This window comes from Neolamprologus multifasciatus, chromosome 15 (genome assembly GCF_963576455.1).
Source record: "Neolamprologus multifasciatus chromosome 15, fNeoMul1.2, whole genome shotgun sequence".
NCBI classification, from domain to species: Eukaryota; Metazoa; Chordata; class Actinopteri; order Cichliformes; family Cichlidae; genus Neolamprologus; species Neolamprologus multifasciatus.
Window position 1 is genome coordinate 31,024,084 of NC_140453.1, and position 19,564 is coordinate 31,043,647.

Consider the following 19,564-nt stretch of genomic DNA (forward strand, 5'->3'; position numbering starts at 1 on the left):
GCAGAATCAACTTTTGGGGACTTGGATGGTTGAGCATCAAGATAATGATTTTGTTGCTCCAAAATTAGTATTTAGTGTTGGTGCTTGCACTGTGAATCTATAAATCTTGGGTTTCTGTCTTCTTTTCTTGCTGTTTGTTACTGATGAATCACTGATCGCCTCTCCTGTTATTGTATTCATTTCTTTGCAGTGCCAGAAAACTTTGCAGCGGTTTTGGAAGGCTACACGAAGCAGGGTTTCAGAGTCATTGCTCTCGCTCATCGGCGGCTCGAATCAAAACTTACTTGGCACAAGGTCCAGAACATCAACAGGTAGCGTACTCTGCATTGATGTAATCCATGCATTCTGTGATCTGAATAAGAAAATAAAGGGAAGTGGCTCTGTGTGGAACAAAACATATCTACTCAAAAATATTTTAATGAGAGATAATTTACTGGGAAGACATGTATGTTTAATATGGGGATTTTTGTTAGACACAAACACATTCATATATGTCTTTCTTTGAATTAGGGATCACATAGAAGCAAACATGGAGTTCCTGGGTCTCATCATCATGCAGAACAAGCTGAAGCCAGAAACTCCAGGGGTGCTGCAGGACCTTCATCAAGCCAACATTCGCACAGTCATGGTTACTGGTGAGAACATGCTGGTATTTTCCATCATTGCATAACAAATGAGAGGTCACAGGTATGCCAGCAATAGTTTACTCTGCGTGTATAGTTTAACCAGCTGTTCCTGTCTAGACTCACTGTACTTGGCTGTGAATCAAATTCACCTTTGAACATTAAAAAGAGTTGATTGTTTCACAATGGATCCATGGTTTGCACGTACTCTGGCTCACTTTTAACCTGTTGTTTGCAAGCTCCTCCATCTCCATTAGCCCCCAAACTCTACTGTGGTGTCACTTAGGGTGAGGTGACACTGAGCTTGTATTTCATCATTCATAATTCATCATCTATCATCAGTCACAGCCAAGCAAACCCTTGGGTAACTTATTTATAACCCAAGGCTGAAGATGAAAACATGACAAGCAAATGACTGAATTGTTGGATGTTATAGCAAAATTAATATTGTAATCACTTTGCAGGTGACAACATGCTGACGGCCATCTCTGTGGCCCGCGACTGCGGAATGATCCCTCCCCAGGACACAGTCATAATTGCCGATGCCCTCCCTCCACACGATGGACAAGCCGCTAAGATCACCTGGAGATATGCCGACAAACCTCGCAATGCATCCCGACTTCAGGTGAAATGATGGGTCTAATTCTAACACTGGGACAACACACATGCAGCAGAACATACTTCAGCTAAACATCACTCGTAATGTCACATATAAATTGAGCAGTATCTTGTCTGCTAAAGGAAATGTTAAGGTTTTCAGCAGATCGACTACAAAACAAAGGTGTGTGATCAGATCATCCGAAACCCATTACCTGTTATTTGATTAACATCAGTTGCAAGTTACAGAAGTTATTTATTGATTAGATAAAATGCAGCAGATTTTAACATTCAATAGTGAATTTCTGTGTGGCTTCAGAACCTTTGTTAACCCTTTAAAGCCGGTCAGAGCAGCACGCTCTGTTTTGCGTAACTATTTTAAAATCCCGGTAGATCTGTAACCACGTGAGCTAGCGCAATAATTTTTTTTGCATATGAAACCGGAGGAGTTGTACTTACATCTTATGCCATCAGCTTGTCCTCGGTCACAGTTTCCTTCCACATACAGCTTTGCAAAAACTGCATAAAAAGCGCTTGCAGCAACAAAAACATAATATTCCAGAAACACGCTTTGCCGATCCGATCAGCTGTTCATAACACTTCCTACGTTGGAATAGATGTCAGCGCGAACTTTTGCATGTCCGCCATTACCTGCCCAAAACCGGAAGTGACGTCATTTTAACGGAAATGTATTTTTTTTTTACCATCAGGGCCTCATGAGCCTATACTGGTGTTTTTAAAAGTTATGTTTGACTTTATGACTTTCTGTGTCGTTTCTGGGATGCTTAGGACTCATATTGCACTGCTGGAAATAGTTTATTTTGATGCATATGCTGCTCTTTTGCAAATTTGCATTATAATATTTATTTTTGTTTTTCCTGCAGTGTATAAAAATTGGTGTATTTCAAAAATAAAACTATGAAGACACTTAAAATAAATTTCCTGTGGTGGGAAACTATTTTGTGCAACTTTTTTGTATTTACAGTTTTGAGGGATAAGCCTCTTAAATTTCTCTAACTAGAAATATATGTTAAAAAAAAAATGATTTTCAATTTATTTTGTAGTTTATTGCACTTTTTTGCAATTTATGTAATTACTATGCACTTAATTCATACATATTATTAAAATTTGGGCTATAATGGTTGTATTGATGTATAGCAACTTGAAATGCTCCCAAAAATGGCTCCACAGCATGTAAAAATATAATATAAACTCTGGCGGACTTGGTTCTATGGTAGGTCTTAAAGGGTTAAATAATATAAAGATGTCTTTGTTGATTGTTAAAACAGTTCAAAGATTTGGTTTTTAGTATTTATTGAATGTTCCTGTTTTGTTTTGCTTTTTTAAATCTCGATGCATTTCTTAAAATTTCTCATACTTTGGAACAGGAAGTGAACATAAGCCTGGAGGATGTCTGTCACATAGATGATCCCAAAAGCCAAGAGCTCTACCACTTTGCTATGAACGGAAAATCATTTGCTGTAATCGATGAACATTTCCCAGATATGCTTCAAAAGGTAAGAAACTGCTCAAACGAAAATGGAGCAGAAGTTGCATCAATTACATCTTTGTTTCTGACTCCTGATTGCGTGCTCTGCTTTATAGCTGGTGTTGCGCGGCACAGTGTTTGCCAGAATGGCACCTGACCAGAAAACCCAGCTGATTGAGACGCTGCAGGGTGTCGAGTGAGTATTTAGTCAAATATGAGATGTAGCTTTTAGAGGTGGGAATCACCATACATCCCACAATACGATATTATCACAATACTTAACGCACGATACGATATTATTGCAATTTTTTTAAATATTTTGCGATATTCAGATTCTGTACATAAAGGTAAACTTTATCAATATTCATTTTCTCTAATATCAAAGTCTCACACTCAGTCTTTCTCTCATTTCAGTTTTATTGTTGACAAACTGAACGGTTTGTATTACAGTCTAGTCCAACTTAACTGAACAACCATCTGGTACAATTATAGCTATTCTGAACTATGCAGTTTATGAAAACTATGCAGCCCCTTCAGCAACTGAAGAATTTGAAAGTAAATTAAAACAAAATATAATTTTACATTAAATAAAAAAGTTTTAAACTTAATTAAAATAAAACATGTCTTAAATTAAAATAAGTAAACTGTCATGTTTATTGCTGCCATAAAAAATGTTAAACACATTTGGACAGTGAAGGAATGTCAGGATTTTTGCTCAGAAAAAGGATCAACATGCTCTGAAGTCAGAGCACAAAAACTTTTTTTGTAACAAAATATCGATTTCTGCTGTCCCTGTATCGATACATTATTAGCAACGAAATATCACCATACTACACAGTATCGATTTTTTCCCCACCCCTAGTAGCTTTGAACTTGTCAAAAATGAGATTTCAACATTCTGTTATTTAACATTCCCATCGTGTGCTGCTGACAGTTTGTCATTAATGAGCAGCAGAATCAGCTTTTAAGTCAAAACTGAAAGTTTGTGGCGTCGTAGCTTTGATCTTGCAATGACTTTAAAAAGCATTACACTAAGTAAAGATTCACTGTTTGTTCTCATGTGCTCGCAGCTACTTTGTTGGAATGTGTGGCGATGGCGCGAATGACTGTGGGGTATGTACACCTTCATCATTTGGACAACAGCTCTCTGTACTGGACACAATCTGACAGCAGTATGTATATAATGCTAACTTATCTCACCCAGGCTTTGAAGAGGGCTCATAGTGGGATCTCTCTGTCGGAGCTCGAAGCCTCAGTAGCATCTCCGTTCACCTCAAGGACCCCCAACATCTCCTGTGTCCCTAACCTCATCAGGTCTGTATTTTTATTTACATGCTGATCCATAAATGAATAAAACTGTATTAAGAATAAGTATCTTATAGGCTGAATTTGCAGTCTGGTAAATATACACAGTGTCACACTATTATTCAGATGTTTTGAGGAGTTGAATTTGTTGTTCTGGGAGCAATTTCTTTTCCAGTTATGTTGTTAAGACATAGTTTGCTTTGTTTTTGCAGGGAGGGCCGTGCTGCTCTTATCACCTCCTTCTGTGTGTTTAAGTTTATGGCCCTCTACAGCATCATCCAGTACATCAGCGTCACTCTCCTCTACTCTGTACGTAAACTGCCTGCTTAGTTCGATGAGAAATCCAGTGAATTCAGATTTTTGTCATCTGTACCGTGTTGTTTTTGGTTTTTAGATTTTAAGTAACCTTGGCGATTTCCAGTTCCTCTTCATCGACATTGCTATCATCCTCCTCATTGTCTTTACCAGTAAGTACAACTAAAGTATCAAGGATAAGCGATATGTGTGTTTATTTGTTTTGACTGTAATAATCCTCACTATTCACTCTGCCCCTTATCAGTGAGTCTGAACCCAGCGTGGAAAGAGCTGGTGTCCCGTCGTCCTCCATCAGGTCTGATCTCAGGGCCTCTGCTGTTCTCTGTGCTGACCCAGATCCTCATCTGCTTGGGCTTCCAGATCTGGACATTCCTTTGGGTCAAACAGCAGCCCTGGTACAAAGTGTGGACGCCACTTACTGAGTGAGCACTGACTATTACTTCTAATGTGTAGCAGACAAATACCCAAATCAAATAATAACTTGGTTTCATTATAAGTTTTAAACGTTGTCATGTTATCGTGTTCCACATTTTGTCATGTTATATGTTACACGATGGATGAAATTCTGCACACAATAGAATTTAATCCACCACAATGAAATTCTTGCAAATGTATTAAATAGGGATGCACCGATACCGATACTGGTATCGGGTATCGGGGCCGATACTGTAAAATGTGTGTGTACTCATACTCGTAAAAGTTAACCGATACCATGAACCGATACCAACTTATTTCATTAATCAGAGGGTGGCTGGTCATTTCTGTTGTAGTTTTTTAGATTGGCCACTAGGGGGCCAATTATTATTTTATTTATTATTTATTTTATAATAATTATTTTCTTTGTTTGTTTACAATATGGACACTCTGCAATAATTTAAAAGTTTAATTTATTCTCAAACCTAATTTGTATTTATTTTATTCCAAACAGAAGTGTTTATTTATTATTCTGAAAGCTCGAGACAGTGCCAATAGTTCAGTGATATTTTGTAAAATTACAATGTGGAGGCTCTGCAATAATTTAACAGAAATGCTTATTTTTCACTTGAAATTTTTTTGTGGTCATTTTTATTAAGATTTTATTTTTTATCGGCAGGGAATATAATAAAACCTGTCTTCCAATTCATTGCATTTGTGTGTGTGTGTGTGTGTGTGGTAGAAGTATCGTTTTTTGTACTCTGTATCGGCAAGTACTCAGATCCAAGTATCGGTATTGTATCGGTTTGAAAAAATTGGTATCGTTGTATCCCTAGTATTAAAAATTAAAACAAATATATAACATGTACATAAGTATTCACAGCCTTTCCCGTGACACTCAGAATTGATCTTATTGTTTCCACTGATCATGCGAGATGATCTTCAACTTGATTGAAGGCCACTTGTGGCGAATTTAGTTGATTGGGGATGATTTGGAAAGGCACACATGTCTATATATAAGATCCCATGTGTCAAAGCGCAAAGAAAGCCAGGATGTCCGAGGAATTGTCTGTAGACCTCTGAGATTGTATCAAGGCACAGATCTGGTGAAGGGTACAGGAACATTACTCCAGCACTGAAGACCCAGTGAGCACTGTGGCCTCCATCATCCATAAACTGAAGAACTTTGAACCACCAGGGCCTTAGTCAGGGAGGTGACCAGATTTGCAAGAATTTCAAGTAACGTTTTTTACTTTGTAACTGTGGGATTTGTGTGTATAAGTTTTGTGTTGAAAAATGAATTTAATCCATTTTGGAAAAGGCTATAAGATTCTGAACATGTGAAGTGCTGTGGTTACTTTCCAGATGCAGTATAAAAGGACCACAGAGTGAAAATGTTCGTAATGACTTCTCTGTCTTCACGCAGTGTCTGCAACCTCACATCACACGTTGAAATGGAGTTTGGAAACGAGACGGAAGAGGACGAGCACAACATCCAAAACTATGAGAACACCAGCCTCTTCTACGTCTCTTCCTTCCAGTATCTCATTGTTGCTATTGTTTTCTCCAAAGGCAAACCTTTCAGGCAGCCGAGCTATAAGAATTGTAAGAGACTTTTTCCTAACACCTATGTATGTGCGTGTGTATACACGTGTGTGCGTGTGTGTATAGATATCTAGATAGATAGATAGATAGATAGATAGATATCTAGATGGAGATGGAGATAGCTAGATAGGGAGATGGGGATAGAGAGCTAGATAGGGAGATGGGGATAGAGAGAGATAGATAGATAGATAGATGGAGAGAGAGAGATAGAGAGAGAGATAGATATAGATAGATAGATAGATAGATGGAGATATCTAGAGAGATAGATGGAGATATCTAGAGAGATAGATAGATGCCCTAAAAAAGTAAACTCTCCTAAACTGTAACATTTTATTTGCTTGTACTCTTCACAGGGCCTTTTGTGCTGTCTGCTGGGAGTTTATATGTTTTCCTGCTGTTCATCTTGTTCTACCGAGTAGACGTCATTAATGAGTTTATGGAGGTGGGAAGACATTAAATTCACACTTTATATTCTTTAATGTAGGATACAGCTTTATTTATCACATCAGGCTTCATCTTTCCTTGGTATTTATTCATGTAAATGGAGATTCTGATTTTGTTTTTGACTTACTGTAGTATTGTGCGTGCATAAAACTTTAAAGCAGGGCTGTCTTGGTAAGACTAACTTTATAACTTTTTCTTGTCGCTTCATTGACGAGTGTTTCTCTGTCTGTGTAGATTGTTTGCATCCCGTTTGATTGGAGGCTAAAACTTTTCCTCATCATCTTAGTCAATGCTGCTGTGTCTGTTTTGGTGGAGGTAAGATCCACACGAGAACACTTGGGTAACAGCTGATGTTTTCCCCATGTTCAGATTTTGTTTTCTCATGCAGTGTGCTCATCTTTATCTCATTTAACTGGACAGCAAGATCAGTTATGTGTTGTAAAGCAGAAATGGAAAGAAGCAAAGTGTGAGGTTTTTAATAGTTAACCATTTAAAGAATGTGACTTTATTTTGTTACAATATGTGCATTTGTGGGTATTTTACTCCACATGTTTGTCTAATTAAGGATGCTTTTCAGAATTTATTTCTGTAAACCTTCTCGACACTGGATTATTAATGCCTGCCTGCTGACTCGTTGGAGCAGTATCGCTGTTTCTGCCCTCCTTTTAGATAGCTGCCCTTGCATTCACGTACTGCTTAGTATGCTTGTAGATGGAGCCTTTTCCTAAACTAACAGTGCAGTTTCCATTCATCTTTGAAGTGAATTGGATGGACAAAAACACAGCAAGCCGATTCTGTTTCATCAAGAGCTTGCAGACAATAACCATGCACGGCCTTCTTACTAATAAGCTTAATTTTAACCTCACATGAAATGATTAACACTCAGTTTCATGGAAGGAAAAACAACGTCTATACTTGGTACTTTAAAGCAGTGTGGCACTAAAAATCAGTTGCGCACCTCTATAACAGGAGCTTTGTGAAATCAAACCAGACTCTCTGTAATTCTTTCCCCTGCCCACTGCACCATCCCATAGACCATCATCCTTGACATCGTCTTACGGAAGCTTGTGTTCAGCCGAGACAAACAGGGCAGCTTTGGCGTCACTCCTGCCGCCCCGGCACCACAGGTTGGAAAAATCGGACACCTTTTTCTCTCGCCCTTTCTTTTTACTCTTGTGTGGTGTTCTCTCTCTCTCTCTCTGTTCCCACTTTTTCCTCTAATGTAACTGCTAACCACGTGCATGTGCAAAACCTCAGTCTTCTTCTGGTCTGTACGCTCCTCTCTTTGTCCCTCTGATGGGCACTCTGGTCAGGGCTTAAAAACGTGGTAACTCAGTTTTATTCAGGCTGAGCCACATGATCGTCAAATGTTGAAACTATTGGTAGATGTCATAGATTGTTGCTGTTGAAGCAGCGCTGGGCTTCGGTGAAGTAAACCCATAATCTCATCATATCTAATGTGTGTAGTTTGAATGTTTTTCTGTACTGTAGGTCATTTAAATAAGTGATGTTTCCATGCAATAGACATGCAGAATGCTGAGCAAAACATTCGTCTACTCTTATTAATAATAACAATAATAATAATAATAATATTTCCCATTGCCTAGCAAGTATGACACACACCCCCTCCCCCCCACCGCTCCACCCCCTGTGGTAGTCTGCAGGCCCTCTGCTTGCTGCCCTTCTTAGCACCACTCAACATTGTCACTGGATCTCATCAAGTGTAGTATGTTTGTATTTGAATAGTCAGACCTTGTCAGTGTGTGGTTTATAAGTTACACTTTTGTCTGTTTTTAATGTAAAGATCCTTTGTTTGTTCTTTGAATCCATGAGCTTGTTTTTAAGGAGAAGGCTCAGTCTTTAAGCTGTCTGTTGCCAACTCCTGTAGACCAGAATCATGCTGAATTTTGTTTTAATCTGCATGCACGCGCAGTTGTTATAGTTTATCAGTGTCAAGAAATATGCATATTACAACTTTGACACTATATGAGCATGTTTATATTTTGCATGTAGCAGTTTTGTTTGATTTGGCTGTTCAAGTATTCATTAAAAAGAAACACACACGCAAACTTTGTCTGTCAGGGAACCTTTCTGCAGTTTTACTTACTTGATTATTTTTCATGTTGTGGTGTTCACAGGGAGCCAATGATCTGTATGGACACAAGTGTCTGTTCTGCCAATGTTGCCCCCGCAAGATGAGACCCAAAGCTCGCTACATGCACCTTGCCCAGGAGCTCAGTGTGGACCCCGACTGGCCTCCGAAGCCCACCACTACCACTGAAGCCAAGCCACGCCCAGAAAACGGCTCAGCCTATCAAATCATAATCAACTCCTAGCACCCCACAGCCTGTACTAGCTTATCCAGCTTCTACCTTTCATACAGGAAACATGCATATAAGGTGTGTTCAGTAAATTTCAACGGAACTGTCATGGGATAACGTCTTGCCTTCACTGTTCGTGCTCCAATGCTGTATAGTTTCAGATACTGTATTATTGCGCAAAAAACAAAATCTATGACGCACATCTACCAAATGAATTTACACTGAACTTCTCTCAGTACTCTTGCTCTCTTTGGTTCACCCCCACACGCGCTCTCAGGTCGCTTTTTATTTATCGTTAAAGGTGCAATATGTTGAACACCTTACGCTCGAAAAGGTCAGTGTTGTTTTGCAGGGTCGTGCAGCAGCTCCTCTGGAAGTAGTGCTGCTTTTACTTTGCTTTTACTTTGCAAAGAAGGATAAGTGCAGCAAACAGCACAAGGCTAAAACTGACCATAGCAGGTTGGGCTCCACTGTTTTACACCTTATAAAAGAAAAATACAAACTCTGGGAAGAGCTCTTCCTTCCTTCATGTTAGACTGACGCAGGCTTTATGCAACAGTGACTCAGTGTCTCACCTTGAGATACAGTGCGGTATTACACTTCAGTACGGGCTGGCGCTACCTCGTTATCATCCTTACTTCAGTAGCTGTCATACAATCTTCTGATAATTTGTTAATTTTTAAGCAGTTTTAAGCTGCCAGTCTTGTATGTTTCACCTTTAAATGTCACAAATTGACATTTTATTACAGTGTCTTTACTGAAACTAAGCAGCATTCAACTCGGTCTAGAAGGAACGTTGAAAAGCCATCAAAATGGTGCATTGGCCCCTTCAAATGAACGTTCAACACAGGTTCAGCATAACCTCGCTTTGTGTGTGTGCAAGGGGGTGGAAAAGAGAGCCGGGGCCCACTACACTCCAGAGCTAGCCTCTCACATGTGTTCTGTCAGAAATCTCAGTTAAGGTGTTTAATCCTAATTAAGTTATTCCTTTTATATGATTGTCATAAATAACAAGGTCTGCAGATTACAATATTGACCACAATACTAGAGTTTTGATTAAGAGTGGAATGGGATGTGTAGGTGTTTCAGAGAATGGAGAAGTACGGCGTTGGATAGGATGTTTCTCAACAGACATTTGCACATATCTTAGCTGATGTGAATATTGCTCTAATTGCTACTGTGTAGTGCTCTTTTGCAGCTAATGTAGATACATAGAATTTCAGTCAGCTGTGGGGAGGTTTGCAATTGTATACTGGCTGCATTTAATGCTTTGTGCAGTTACACACCCATAAGGGGAAGTACCTTTATATTCCTGCTTTGAAGTAAAGACACACTCATATATCTAATTGGCTATCGGAGATCATGTTAAACATCTGAAGAATACAGAATTATTTTTTAAATCTACCATCAGATAAATTAGTTCCATGATTTGTTGACCTGCCATAATTAGATGTGACCTGTTTCAAAATCGGTCTGTTCTCGGGAACGTCTCATTTCCATGGTTAGAAAGGTTAGGGAGAGTGTTTTTTACAAATTGATTGGGATTAAGTGTCATTTATGCCAAGTTTCAGTCAACTTTCAGTCAGGCCATTATGGCTTGGGAAATAATAGGGGGAAAACCTTGATGCTGCAGAAGGATATGATTATGTTTTTAAAAAACAAACAAAAAACAGTGAATATTTGATGTACTTCCATTATGGGTTTTTTTGTTTGTTTGTTTTGTCCAAACATGCTACCTCTAAAACAAATGACTGAATTCTCATCTATCTAACAGTACTGGCATTAATGCTAATATATCATACTAATAGAATTTACATAGAATATTGCATCTTTATAATAATTGTCAGGATCACATGCTGTTAACGCTGACTGGGAACAGCAACGCCTCCGTTCGGCACCTCCCTATCCATCTATACTGCTTTGGCCTTCTAGTGCTGAAAATCTAGCAAACTCGCCTCTACTTACTGTGCTTCTCTCTACTCTTTCAAATTGTTTTCTAGTGTGTAATAAGCTTTATAGAATTATGGGCTGCTAGTGGAACTTTAAATCATAAATATTTTGTTTGCATCTACTGTATGAGCCATGTCCAGTCTGCAGAAAACATGAAAAAACATGCATGAAACCAGCTCTCTATGGCCACGCTCTGAAGATAGTTGATGGTTGCAATGCTAGAAATAGCACTTCAGTTACAAAGCTTAACTATAGAATTAAGAAAGATTAACATTACATTTATGTATTACAAAAAAGGAAACAATCTACATCAGAAACGGCATGAATCTGTCTGATTATTGTGGACAGCTAACCACATGCATGATACCATATGAATCTAAGCATCTGCATATTCAAAGCCTTTTTAGATTGGCTCCAAAAAGGCAGAAGTACATGCTTACATTTTCAGTTTTAAAAGGAGATTTCTTCCTATGGAAGACTGATTACAATACTGTACTACATTATAGCAGCTGTGCAACTGATCCACTCGCTGTTTTAAAGCAATCATGAAATGACAAAACCTGTACAAGATGGATGTTTACGCAGCCAAATTTCTATATTACACGTAGCCTGATTGCAAAGAGTCAAGAGCTGTATTTATGCTCACTCCTCTTTATTTGGCATTTACAGTAATACTCCATGAAATGTCTTTCAGACTCACCCCACTAGATTTTGAAGGAGCTGTAAATGATTGAAGGCTCTCCCGAATAAAATCTAATGGGGAAAGTTCAGTCTTTTAAAATGGGTTTCAGTCATTACTGATCAAACAGATGGATGAGAAAGATGAGCATTCTCATATGAAAGAGTATGAAGATTTTTTTACGTTGTGCATTTATAGCCATGGACGTGGAGAAATGGGCAAACGTCTTTACAGGCAGATTAAAAACCAGTATAGGAAGACTGTAGTGTCACTTTAAACCAACTTGCACAAATCAGGTTAACTGTATCAGTGTAATTTAAAGCACAGCAGGTTGCCTTTCATGAATTGTAGTGGTTCGGTTTCTTCAGAGTGCTCATTAGAGATAATGTGACACTGTACAGAAAGAAAAACGATTAAAAAGAAACTTGATTCCTCCAGGGGAAAAATGGAGCAAATGAATTCTCAGACATCCTAACAGCGCTGTTATTGTCTGACACTTCTTCAAGCATTTATCTGGTCCATTCATTTTTTTTCTATACAGTGGAAATTGTCATATTAGTAATAATAATGTAAGGTTGCTCCAGTGCTAAAAGCCATTTCAGCAGTGTCTGTTCAGATGCATTCATGTGAAAGTTGCATAAAGCTTTCCTTGGATGCATTATTCATTATTACTTTGTGCGTAAAGAAGGCTCTATAGATGGGATGCAGATGTGATGATTTGTATTCATTCGAATTCAAAGCATGGCTCACATTGGCATTTTTGTGCTCATTAGCAGAATGGTTGAAGTGTGTCGTCATGTTGACGGAAAGCGATTTGGCTTGTGTGCTCTGACACTGGTCACATCCGTCACACGACTTTCTCGCTTTTTTATATTAATTTTTTTTTTTTCTAGGTGACCTGTGAGGTTAAGAATGAATGTAATGCAAAAAAAACCTACAAAATTTAATCCAATGCAATATTACAATTATTGATATTTCCAAAGACTTTTCATCACACTTTTTTCTTTCCAAAAAAAGACTGAGTGAAAGAGAGAGCTTTCATCTGTCCTCTGTCAGTTTCAACACAGCAAACGACGGTTTTTAGTGGTGATAATGTTAATAATGTTAGAGGTTGGATCATATATGAGATGTACATTTCTAGTGTGTGCAGAAGAGTCGAAAGTTACAAAAAAAATTATGGTTTTTGAATTATCAAAGGGCTGGTGTGTCTTTTTCTACTTTTTTTTTGGTACTGTGTTACAATCATTTGTCTATTTTTGATTTGTACTGTCTGATGGATTAATCTGTACTTTTGTTATGGAGTTGCATTATCTTTGTTTTGGGGGCATAAATCCTGGGCATTTATTTCATAGTTTGAATCGAGTTTTGCAAAGTATGATTAGGGCACTTGGATTAATATCATTTGGGCAAAAACGTGTTATAAACTTGATCCAAACCTTTAGAGTTTGGATGAAGTGAAATGTTCACCATCCTAATTTCAAAGATTTGTCTTTAAAAAAAAAAAAAAAAAAAAGAAGACGAAAAAACATCTGTTTTGTTTTTCACTTTTTCTTCAGTTTCTCTTGTGTGTAAACTTTGAATTAAATTCTGTCACAAAAAGGGAATTCAGCTGCAGTAGGTTAGGTAAGCATCTCTGCTTAGCTCATTCAGAATATGAGCATCATCTGACAATCTTCTCTGTCCTGATCGTCATGTGTATGTATTTTACTTTTTTTAAACACTTCCATGTAAAGTGTAAATGTAATTTAGCAGAATGTGCATTGTTGCTCAACATCAGAGGCCTGTTGTCATACATACATAGCTGCTTAGGAGCAAAATGTTTCAGTCTCAGCTGCATCGTCACTGTGCACTTCAACACAAACAGTTCCACCTATAGATGTGCAAAGTGTGAGTACTACTATTGCTTTTCCCTGTACTCGGGTTTTGCCTTTTTACTGTAACAACTGTATAGAAGCAGTGGATCTTATGCTGAAACCTCTATGCTCTTAAACAGGTACAGGACACCAACTGTTCAGTTAGCATTGGCCTCTTATTTAAACCATGTATTTAAAACACACCACCGAATGGCATTTAGATTAAATCTAAATTTAATCTGAATTAAATCTGAGTGAATGAACACTCGTGGATGTCGTTTCCTCAGGGAACTGGGTCTATTTGATCATGTATTTGTTACGAATTAAGAAATAAAAGTTGAAACCCAAACTGAATAGGGGGGAAAACCCAGTTGATTTAATAACTTTATCACAGGCAATCTGGGTTTTGTTTTTGTTTTTTCTTTCAGGGCAATTTATTTGCTGTGCTTGTTATTTGCAGGTCCCTTACCTCAGCAAGAGGGTATATGTATTTACTTTTTAGCAGAGATGTAAATTGTTTTTAAAGAATTTTGTACTTTATAATTTATTTCTTATTTATTTTAAGTTCTTTTTCCCTGAGGATTGTATTTCAAATTTATCTTGATTTCTTTCTTTTCAATAAATGTTTTTTAAAGCAACCTTGATGATAATAGTAATTTTCATGAATAGGATGATGTGAGGGTTGAAATGCTACAGAAAATTAAGTAGAAGACGATTTAACAAGAATCAACCTGAGCAGAAAATACATTAGCTTGCCTATTTACAGAATTGAACCCCCAAACTGGGATATGGGTTATTTGCATGTGTAACCGGTGTGATTCTGCATTGTCTGATAAAAAAGGTAAAAGAAAGAAAGACCTCCAAGTAAATAATTTGCCCACTCCAGCTCCTATGACCAAATACAAACGGTGGGGAAGAGGGTTAGCTCAACCCACCACAACTTCCAAGCTAGCAGGGAGTATATATTCATGCTAGCATTTATGGCGCCTAAAACACATTTATGATACACACATACTACACACTTAACATCTAACAAAAACAGGCTTAATAATGACAATAATTGAACTAAAATCGCAATCAGAAACATCCAGGTGGCTAAATATGCATTATATGTGTGTTTTAAAGTGTTGGAAAGTAATGACACCCGCCTCTCCCACAGGGGAATTGTAGAAAAGGGGAGAGGCAAAAGGGGTACACTGTATTTATAGGGTTGCACCAAAGAAGAAGAAAAGAATGAGGAGGGGCTCTAACTGATAATGAACATAACTACAGGCTTGGAGGTCCTAAAAGTCAGGTATAAAAGGAACAGTTTCGGGGTTTAGAACACATTTTGTGTAATTATAACAATGTGATTTATAACCCTGTTACACATGTAAAATTAAAACATTTTAAAATATATTACTTTTGTTAGTGTTGTGTGAAAGTCTTGAGTCACTTCTCATAACCTATATTTTGTTTCCAAGGAGCCAGACTTTCTTTATACTGGGCTATGACTGATTAGAGCATAAAAAGACACTTAACTCAAAGGGTAAAGCAATGCTGTCTGCTTGTAACAGACAACTTGGTAAAGAACTAAATTAAAATGGTCGTTTTAGGCCAGGTGCAAGCAGCCCATCGTATTTTCTACGCTCTTTTTAGTCGAATCTACGTAAAATGCCGGAGATGATAATTTGAGAGGCATAAAACGGTACTTTTGCATTAACAGGCAATTTCTCCAGAAAATTAGAAATATCTCAGCGTGAAGTGCAGTGTTTCTTTAAAAAACTGAGGAAAGAGTTTCAGGCCCGTTACTTATTTTTTCCTCGACTTGTCCTATCTACATCACATAGACCGTATGCATTAAAATAAATAAATAAATAAAAATAGGGAAAAATCCAACAAAAACCTGAGATCCGTGTGAGCCACTGTTTATTGAAGCTTCATCTGAAATGGGCAAAGGCTGGTTATCAAGAAGCCACCGTTAAGGAAGGGAAATGGAGACGAAAGGTATTTGAAAAGTTACGCTTTCTGAGCATCTTGTGAATGTAATGACTAGTGATGTGACGTTCTGTATCGAGGCTTCAAAGCTTGCGTCGAGTAATTGAGGGGGCGTTTCCGCGATGCGCGGCTTGCTTCATTTATGGGAGGAGCTGAAAATGATGACGTCCGAAGCCTCGTTGCCCGGCTATACCACGTGACTGGTTCATGAAGTGGTTCGAACTTTGCCGCGAGCTATGACAGAGATAAACCCCTCAGACTTCATTCAAAATGTGGGTGTTTGATGGAGAGTTGCGGTTAGTGAGAGTTTGGAGAGAGTTTGGAGGTTTATGAGAGTGAGGAGAGAAAGTCAGGAGAGAATGGAGCCAGCTAAGAAGAGGAGGATGTCCTCCCCTGTGTGGGAACATTGTGATTTTATTCCTCCCAACAAGGTATGTAAATTTCTACAGAAGATGTATTTTCATAATACTGATGGTGCAATACAATTTATGTTAAGCTGTCTTTACTTTTGTACAAGGTGAAGTGTTTGCTATGTGCCAGGGAGCTGGGACATAACAACAAGACCTCATCCATGCTTAGGCACTACAGAGCTTTGCATGAGAATAAGATTAACACCGATTGTGGAGCAAGACCAGGTGAGCCATCAAATGCCATGATAATATAGCATGCTGTAATGTTACTAAATGATATAACAATATCATACAATGCAATAAGTTACGTGTGTGATATTTATATTTGTGCTTTGTTTTTGTTGTCTTTCCTCAGGAGAACAATCTCAAATAGATGAAGACCTGGTTAGCATGGTGATTGAGGACTCCCAGCCATTTAGCATTGTGGAGGACAAAGAATTTAAAAGATTTGTTAAATCATTAAATCCTAGCTATGTTCTCCCCACTAAAAAGGTCATAAAAGCAGTGAAAATTTAGTTTTTACAGAATAAAATGTGGGCAGGACTGAGGCTCAAAGCCTCAGTGTGTAGCTGTCCACACCTCAACGTTACAAAAGCACAACCACTGTCCACACCCCAACCACACCTCACCTCACAGTAAATGATCATTTCCATTTTAAGCATTTCCAAATGATCATTTTCCATACTGCCAGTATAAATATAGAAAGTATACTGCCATCACTACACTATAGATGTTTTACACACTCCTTTTGTTGTTGACATTTACAGGCTGTGTGCAAAAGGCCAAACTCTTCAAATTCATGCCAGCTAATATTTTTACGTCCAGTAGGTGTCCTACTAGAGCAAATGAAGCTTCAAGAAGCTTTGCGCTGGGGTGAACTAATTGGATGAAAAGCTTCAGAGCTTCAAAAATCAAAAATGTTTTTGTCAGGTGAATAAGACAGAACAGCTTCTATTTATCTTTATACAAGTTGATGATAATTTTCAGGAAAAAACTAAATATTCAAGCTTCATCTGCCCATCACTAGTAATGACTAAAGAAGGAAGTCATCTAGGATGGTCAAACTTATACTATAGGTGCATGCTCTAGTAGCCTCCGAGGCACCTGTTGTTGTCAATTGACATTACATAAATAACATTGAATTATATTGAACTATAGAAACGTTTAAAAATCGAGAAAACACAGTATAAAAAGAAGAAATAATGGCAGCTTTATTTCCAAACATATGTATGCACATTGTTATGGTTATCCCTAAAAACCCCGACACAGACGACGAGGGTGTCATTTGAAAAGAGATATTATAGCAGAGGTACGTATAGGAACCAATTCACTACATCGTTTATTTTGTCAGTGCTCTTTTAGCGGTGGAACCGCTCACCGGAAGTGGACTGTCATTCCGATTGTGTCCTTGTTAGCTAGTTAGCCGCCACAACGGGCAAGCAAATGTGTGTTGTTTGGGAAGATGAATTAAACTGTACCTAAATAGTGAATCTGAACGACATCTCCGTGAAGCTGCTTTAACAGCATCATGCTGCGTGTCGGGAGCAGAGCTGCCTGGTGAGTTTGCATATAATGAAGGTAACAGAAGCCAGGATTAGCTACGGTGTGAGGAGAGCACATATGAAGCTGCTTCCTCTGACAGCTCAGGACGGCCGAGCTGGTTCTGTGTAGCTGACAGCAGCCCCATGTCATAGTAAGAAAGATAAAGGACACATATTATAGGAGTTATCACGGCTGTCTACATGTGTAGTGCGTTTGGTTTATGTTGCCGGTGCTACTGCAGCATAAACGTTACCCTAGCATAAACCGGCTAAAAGTCTAGCTCGGTCGCTGAGTGTGTACAGCAGCTGCATTATTTAAAAACAAAAACGATAGATTGACAGACCCCTGTTAACCGTATCTGTACACTTAGTTAAGTGATTTATTGCAATAAACTGGGTTGTTTATAACGTTCAATGTCAAACCTGAAAATGTGTGCCATCTGCTTTCCTGCGTGTTTCTGGAGTCTATTGGGGCTACCTTGAACAAAAATGACTGCTTTTGTAACTGTTCTGTGGAAATGAGGTGTCTTTATTTTTTTTCATCCACACCTCTGACATCTCAGCGTGGCCTGCAGGAACCTGGTGGCCAACAACATGGGGGTGAGATTTCGGATACCCTTGCAGAAGCTGCACCCTCTCTCCCGTGCTATCCATCACCGTTACTCTGGAAACGGCAACCCTCAGCGCCCTCCTCATCGCACAGCAGCCCGCTATTTCACCTCCATGTCTCGGTTGCCCATGCGGCCGCCGAAGCCTCCCCCGGGCTCTGGGGGCCACGGGTACCAGCAGCAGCGCAACTTCTGGGTGGCTCGCCTTGCTTCTCGGTTGCTGAAGCTCAGATATATTCTGCTGGGGAGTGCAGTGGGAGGAGGGTATACAGCTAAGAAGGTCAGTGTGGAGTGTTGTGTTTTGCTGGTCATGTGAGATGCAGGAAAACTTAAACATACTGAAGCGGTGATGTTTTTTTGTTTTGTTTATGTTTTCTGCCAGACCTATGATGAGTGGAAGGATATGCTGCCTGATTTTAGCGAATACAACTGGGTGATTCCTGATTTTGTTTGGGAACTGAGCGAACAAATAGATCTTGGTAATTTTTTTTTTTTTTTACAAACAACAATGATTAAATCCCTCACATTGTTTTCCACCAGCTGTATTATGAGCTGCAGCTCTGTGTCTTTTCCACCTGACTGTCTTATCCATTTTCACCTGCAGATAAACTGGCCAAAGCTCTACCAGAGATGGAAGAAATAGCCAAACTACTACCCGACTTTGACAAAATTGGGGAGAACTTCACGTTCCTCAAAAGCCTCCTCACCTCTGGTGAGTAAACAAAGCATCAGCATTCACTTAATGCAATTACATATTATTGTAAGAAATAGCATGTGCAGACATCTGAGTGTCAGGATTTAGAATGAAGGTTACAGTAGCTTCACTGAAGCAAGCCTGCTTTCCTCTTCTACCTTCTTACCTGTAACATACTCCAAGGGTTGCATTTTTGGTCTCTCCGACCTCTAAGGGACCTGAGCAGAATGAGCAAGTAGACTCCTGTATCCTGTTACTTGCTGATTTTTCTGCTACACCCTTTCTACCTCTGGTTGTGGTTATTAAATGATTCCTGATTAACTGAACCCTCCAGTAATTGCGATTTTTGTTTTATTGCTGACTTTGGTTTCATGGTGTCACCATTTAGATGGGTCCATGTGCAGCATTTATGTGTGGTATTATACCGCTATAAATGTATACATGTCTGTTATTTCATGACTTTCATTTAAAACCATTATCTGTACAAACTGATTGTGTAAACTGCGGCGTTTCCTGTGATAAGGAATTTCACTACAGTACAAGTTTGTTCCTGGGAACATGAACGCTTAGATTTGTACTAATGAGCCTCACTGAGTATTGTGTAGGAGGCATTTTGAGTGGATGAGGATTTGATCATGTTTTGTGTCATCGTACATCAGCATTAACGTTTAAATAAATACTAAATATTATATTCTGCCTACAAATTATGAAGGATCGGTTATAATAATGAACATAATGA

General features: G+C 38.6%; 2 protein-coding genes across 8 annotated transcripts in view; both read left to right on the forward strand.

Moving 5' to 3' along the window:
* atp13a3 (ATPase 13A3) overlaps positions 1–14,233 on the forward strand; it is a 37,764-nt gene extending 23,531 nt beyond the window's left edge. The window contains exons 20-34 of one of the 3 annotated variants that reach the window (XM_085132217.1): positions 191–311; positions 511–635; positions 1,088–1,248; positions 2,609–2,737; positions 2,826–2,905; positions 3,780–3,822; positions 3,914–4,023; positions 4,227–4,323; positions 4,409–4,481; positions 4,574–4,751; positions 6,170–6,348; positions 6,702–6,790; positions 7,027–7,107; positions 7,827–7,919; positions 8,931–14,233. In XM_085132217.1, coding sequence (XP_084988343.1) covers positions 191–311; positions 511–635; positions 1,088–1,248; positions 2,609–2,737; positions 2,826–2,905; positions 3,780–3,822; positions 3,914–4,023; positions 4,227–4,323; positions 4,409–4,481; positions 4,574–4,751; positions 6,170–6,348; positions 6,702–6,790; positions 7,027–7,107; positions 7,827–7,919; positions 8,931–9,128 — 1,757 coding nt within the window. In that variant the 3' untranslated portion in view covers positions 9,129–14,233. Of the gene's footprint in view, positions 1–190; positions 312–510; positions 636–1,087; positions 1,249–2,608; positions 2,738–2,825; positions 2,906–3,779; positions 3,823–3,913; positions 4,024–4,226; positions 4,324–4,408; positions 4,482–4,573; positions 4,752–6,165; positions 6,349–6,701; positions 6,791–7,026; positions 7,108–7,826; positions 7,920–8,930 lie in introns of all 3 variants that reach the window. The other 2 variants (XM_085132218.1, XM_085132219.1) reach the window with 2 other exon arrangements.
* A 3,095-nt stretch (positions 14,234–17,328) lies between these two features.
* Positions 17,329–19,564, forward strand: part of opa1 (OPA1 mitochondrial dynamin like GTPase) — a 39,576-nt gene continuing 37,340 nt past the window's right edge. For 3 of the 5 annotated variants that reach the window (XM_085132226.1, XM_085132229.1, XM_085132228.1), the window contains exons 1-4: positions 17,330–17,539; positions 18,087–18,411; positions 18,514–18,610; positions 18,736–18,843. In XM_085132226.1, coding sequence (XP_084988352.1) covers positions 17,511–17,539; positions 18,087–18,411; positions 18,514–18,610; positions 18,736–18,843 — 559 coding nt within the window. In that variant the 5' untranslated portion in view covers positions 17,330–17,510. Of the gene's footprint in view, positions 17,540–18,086; positions 18,412–18,513; positions 18,611–18,735; positions 18,844–19,564 lie in introns of all 5 variants that reach the window. The other 2 variants (XM_085132227.1, XM_085132230.1) reach the window with 2 other exon arrangements.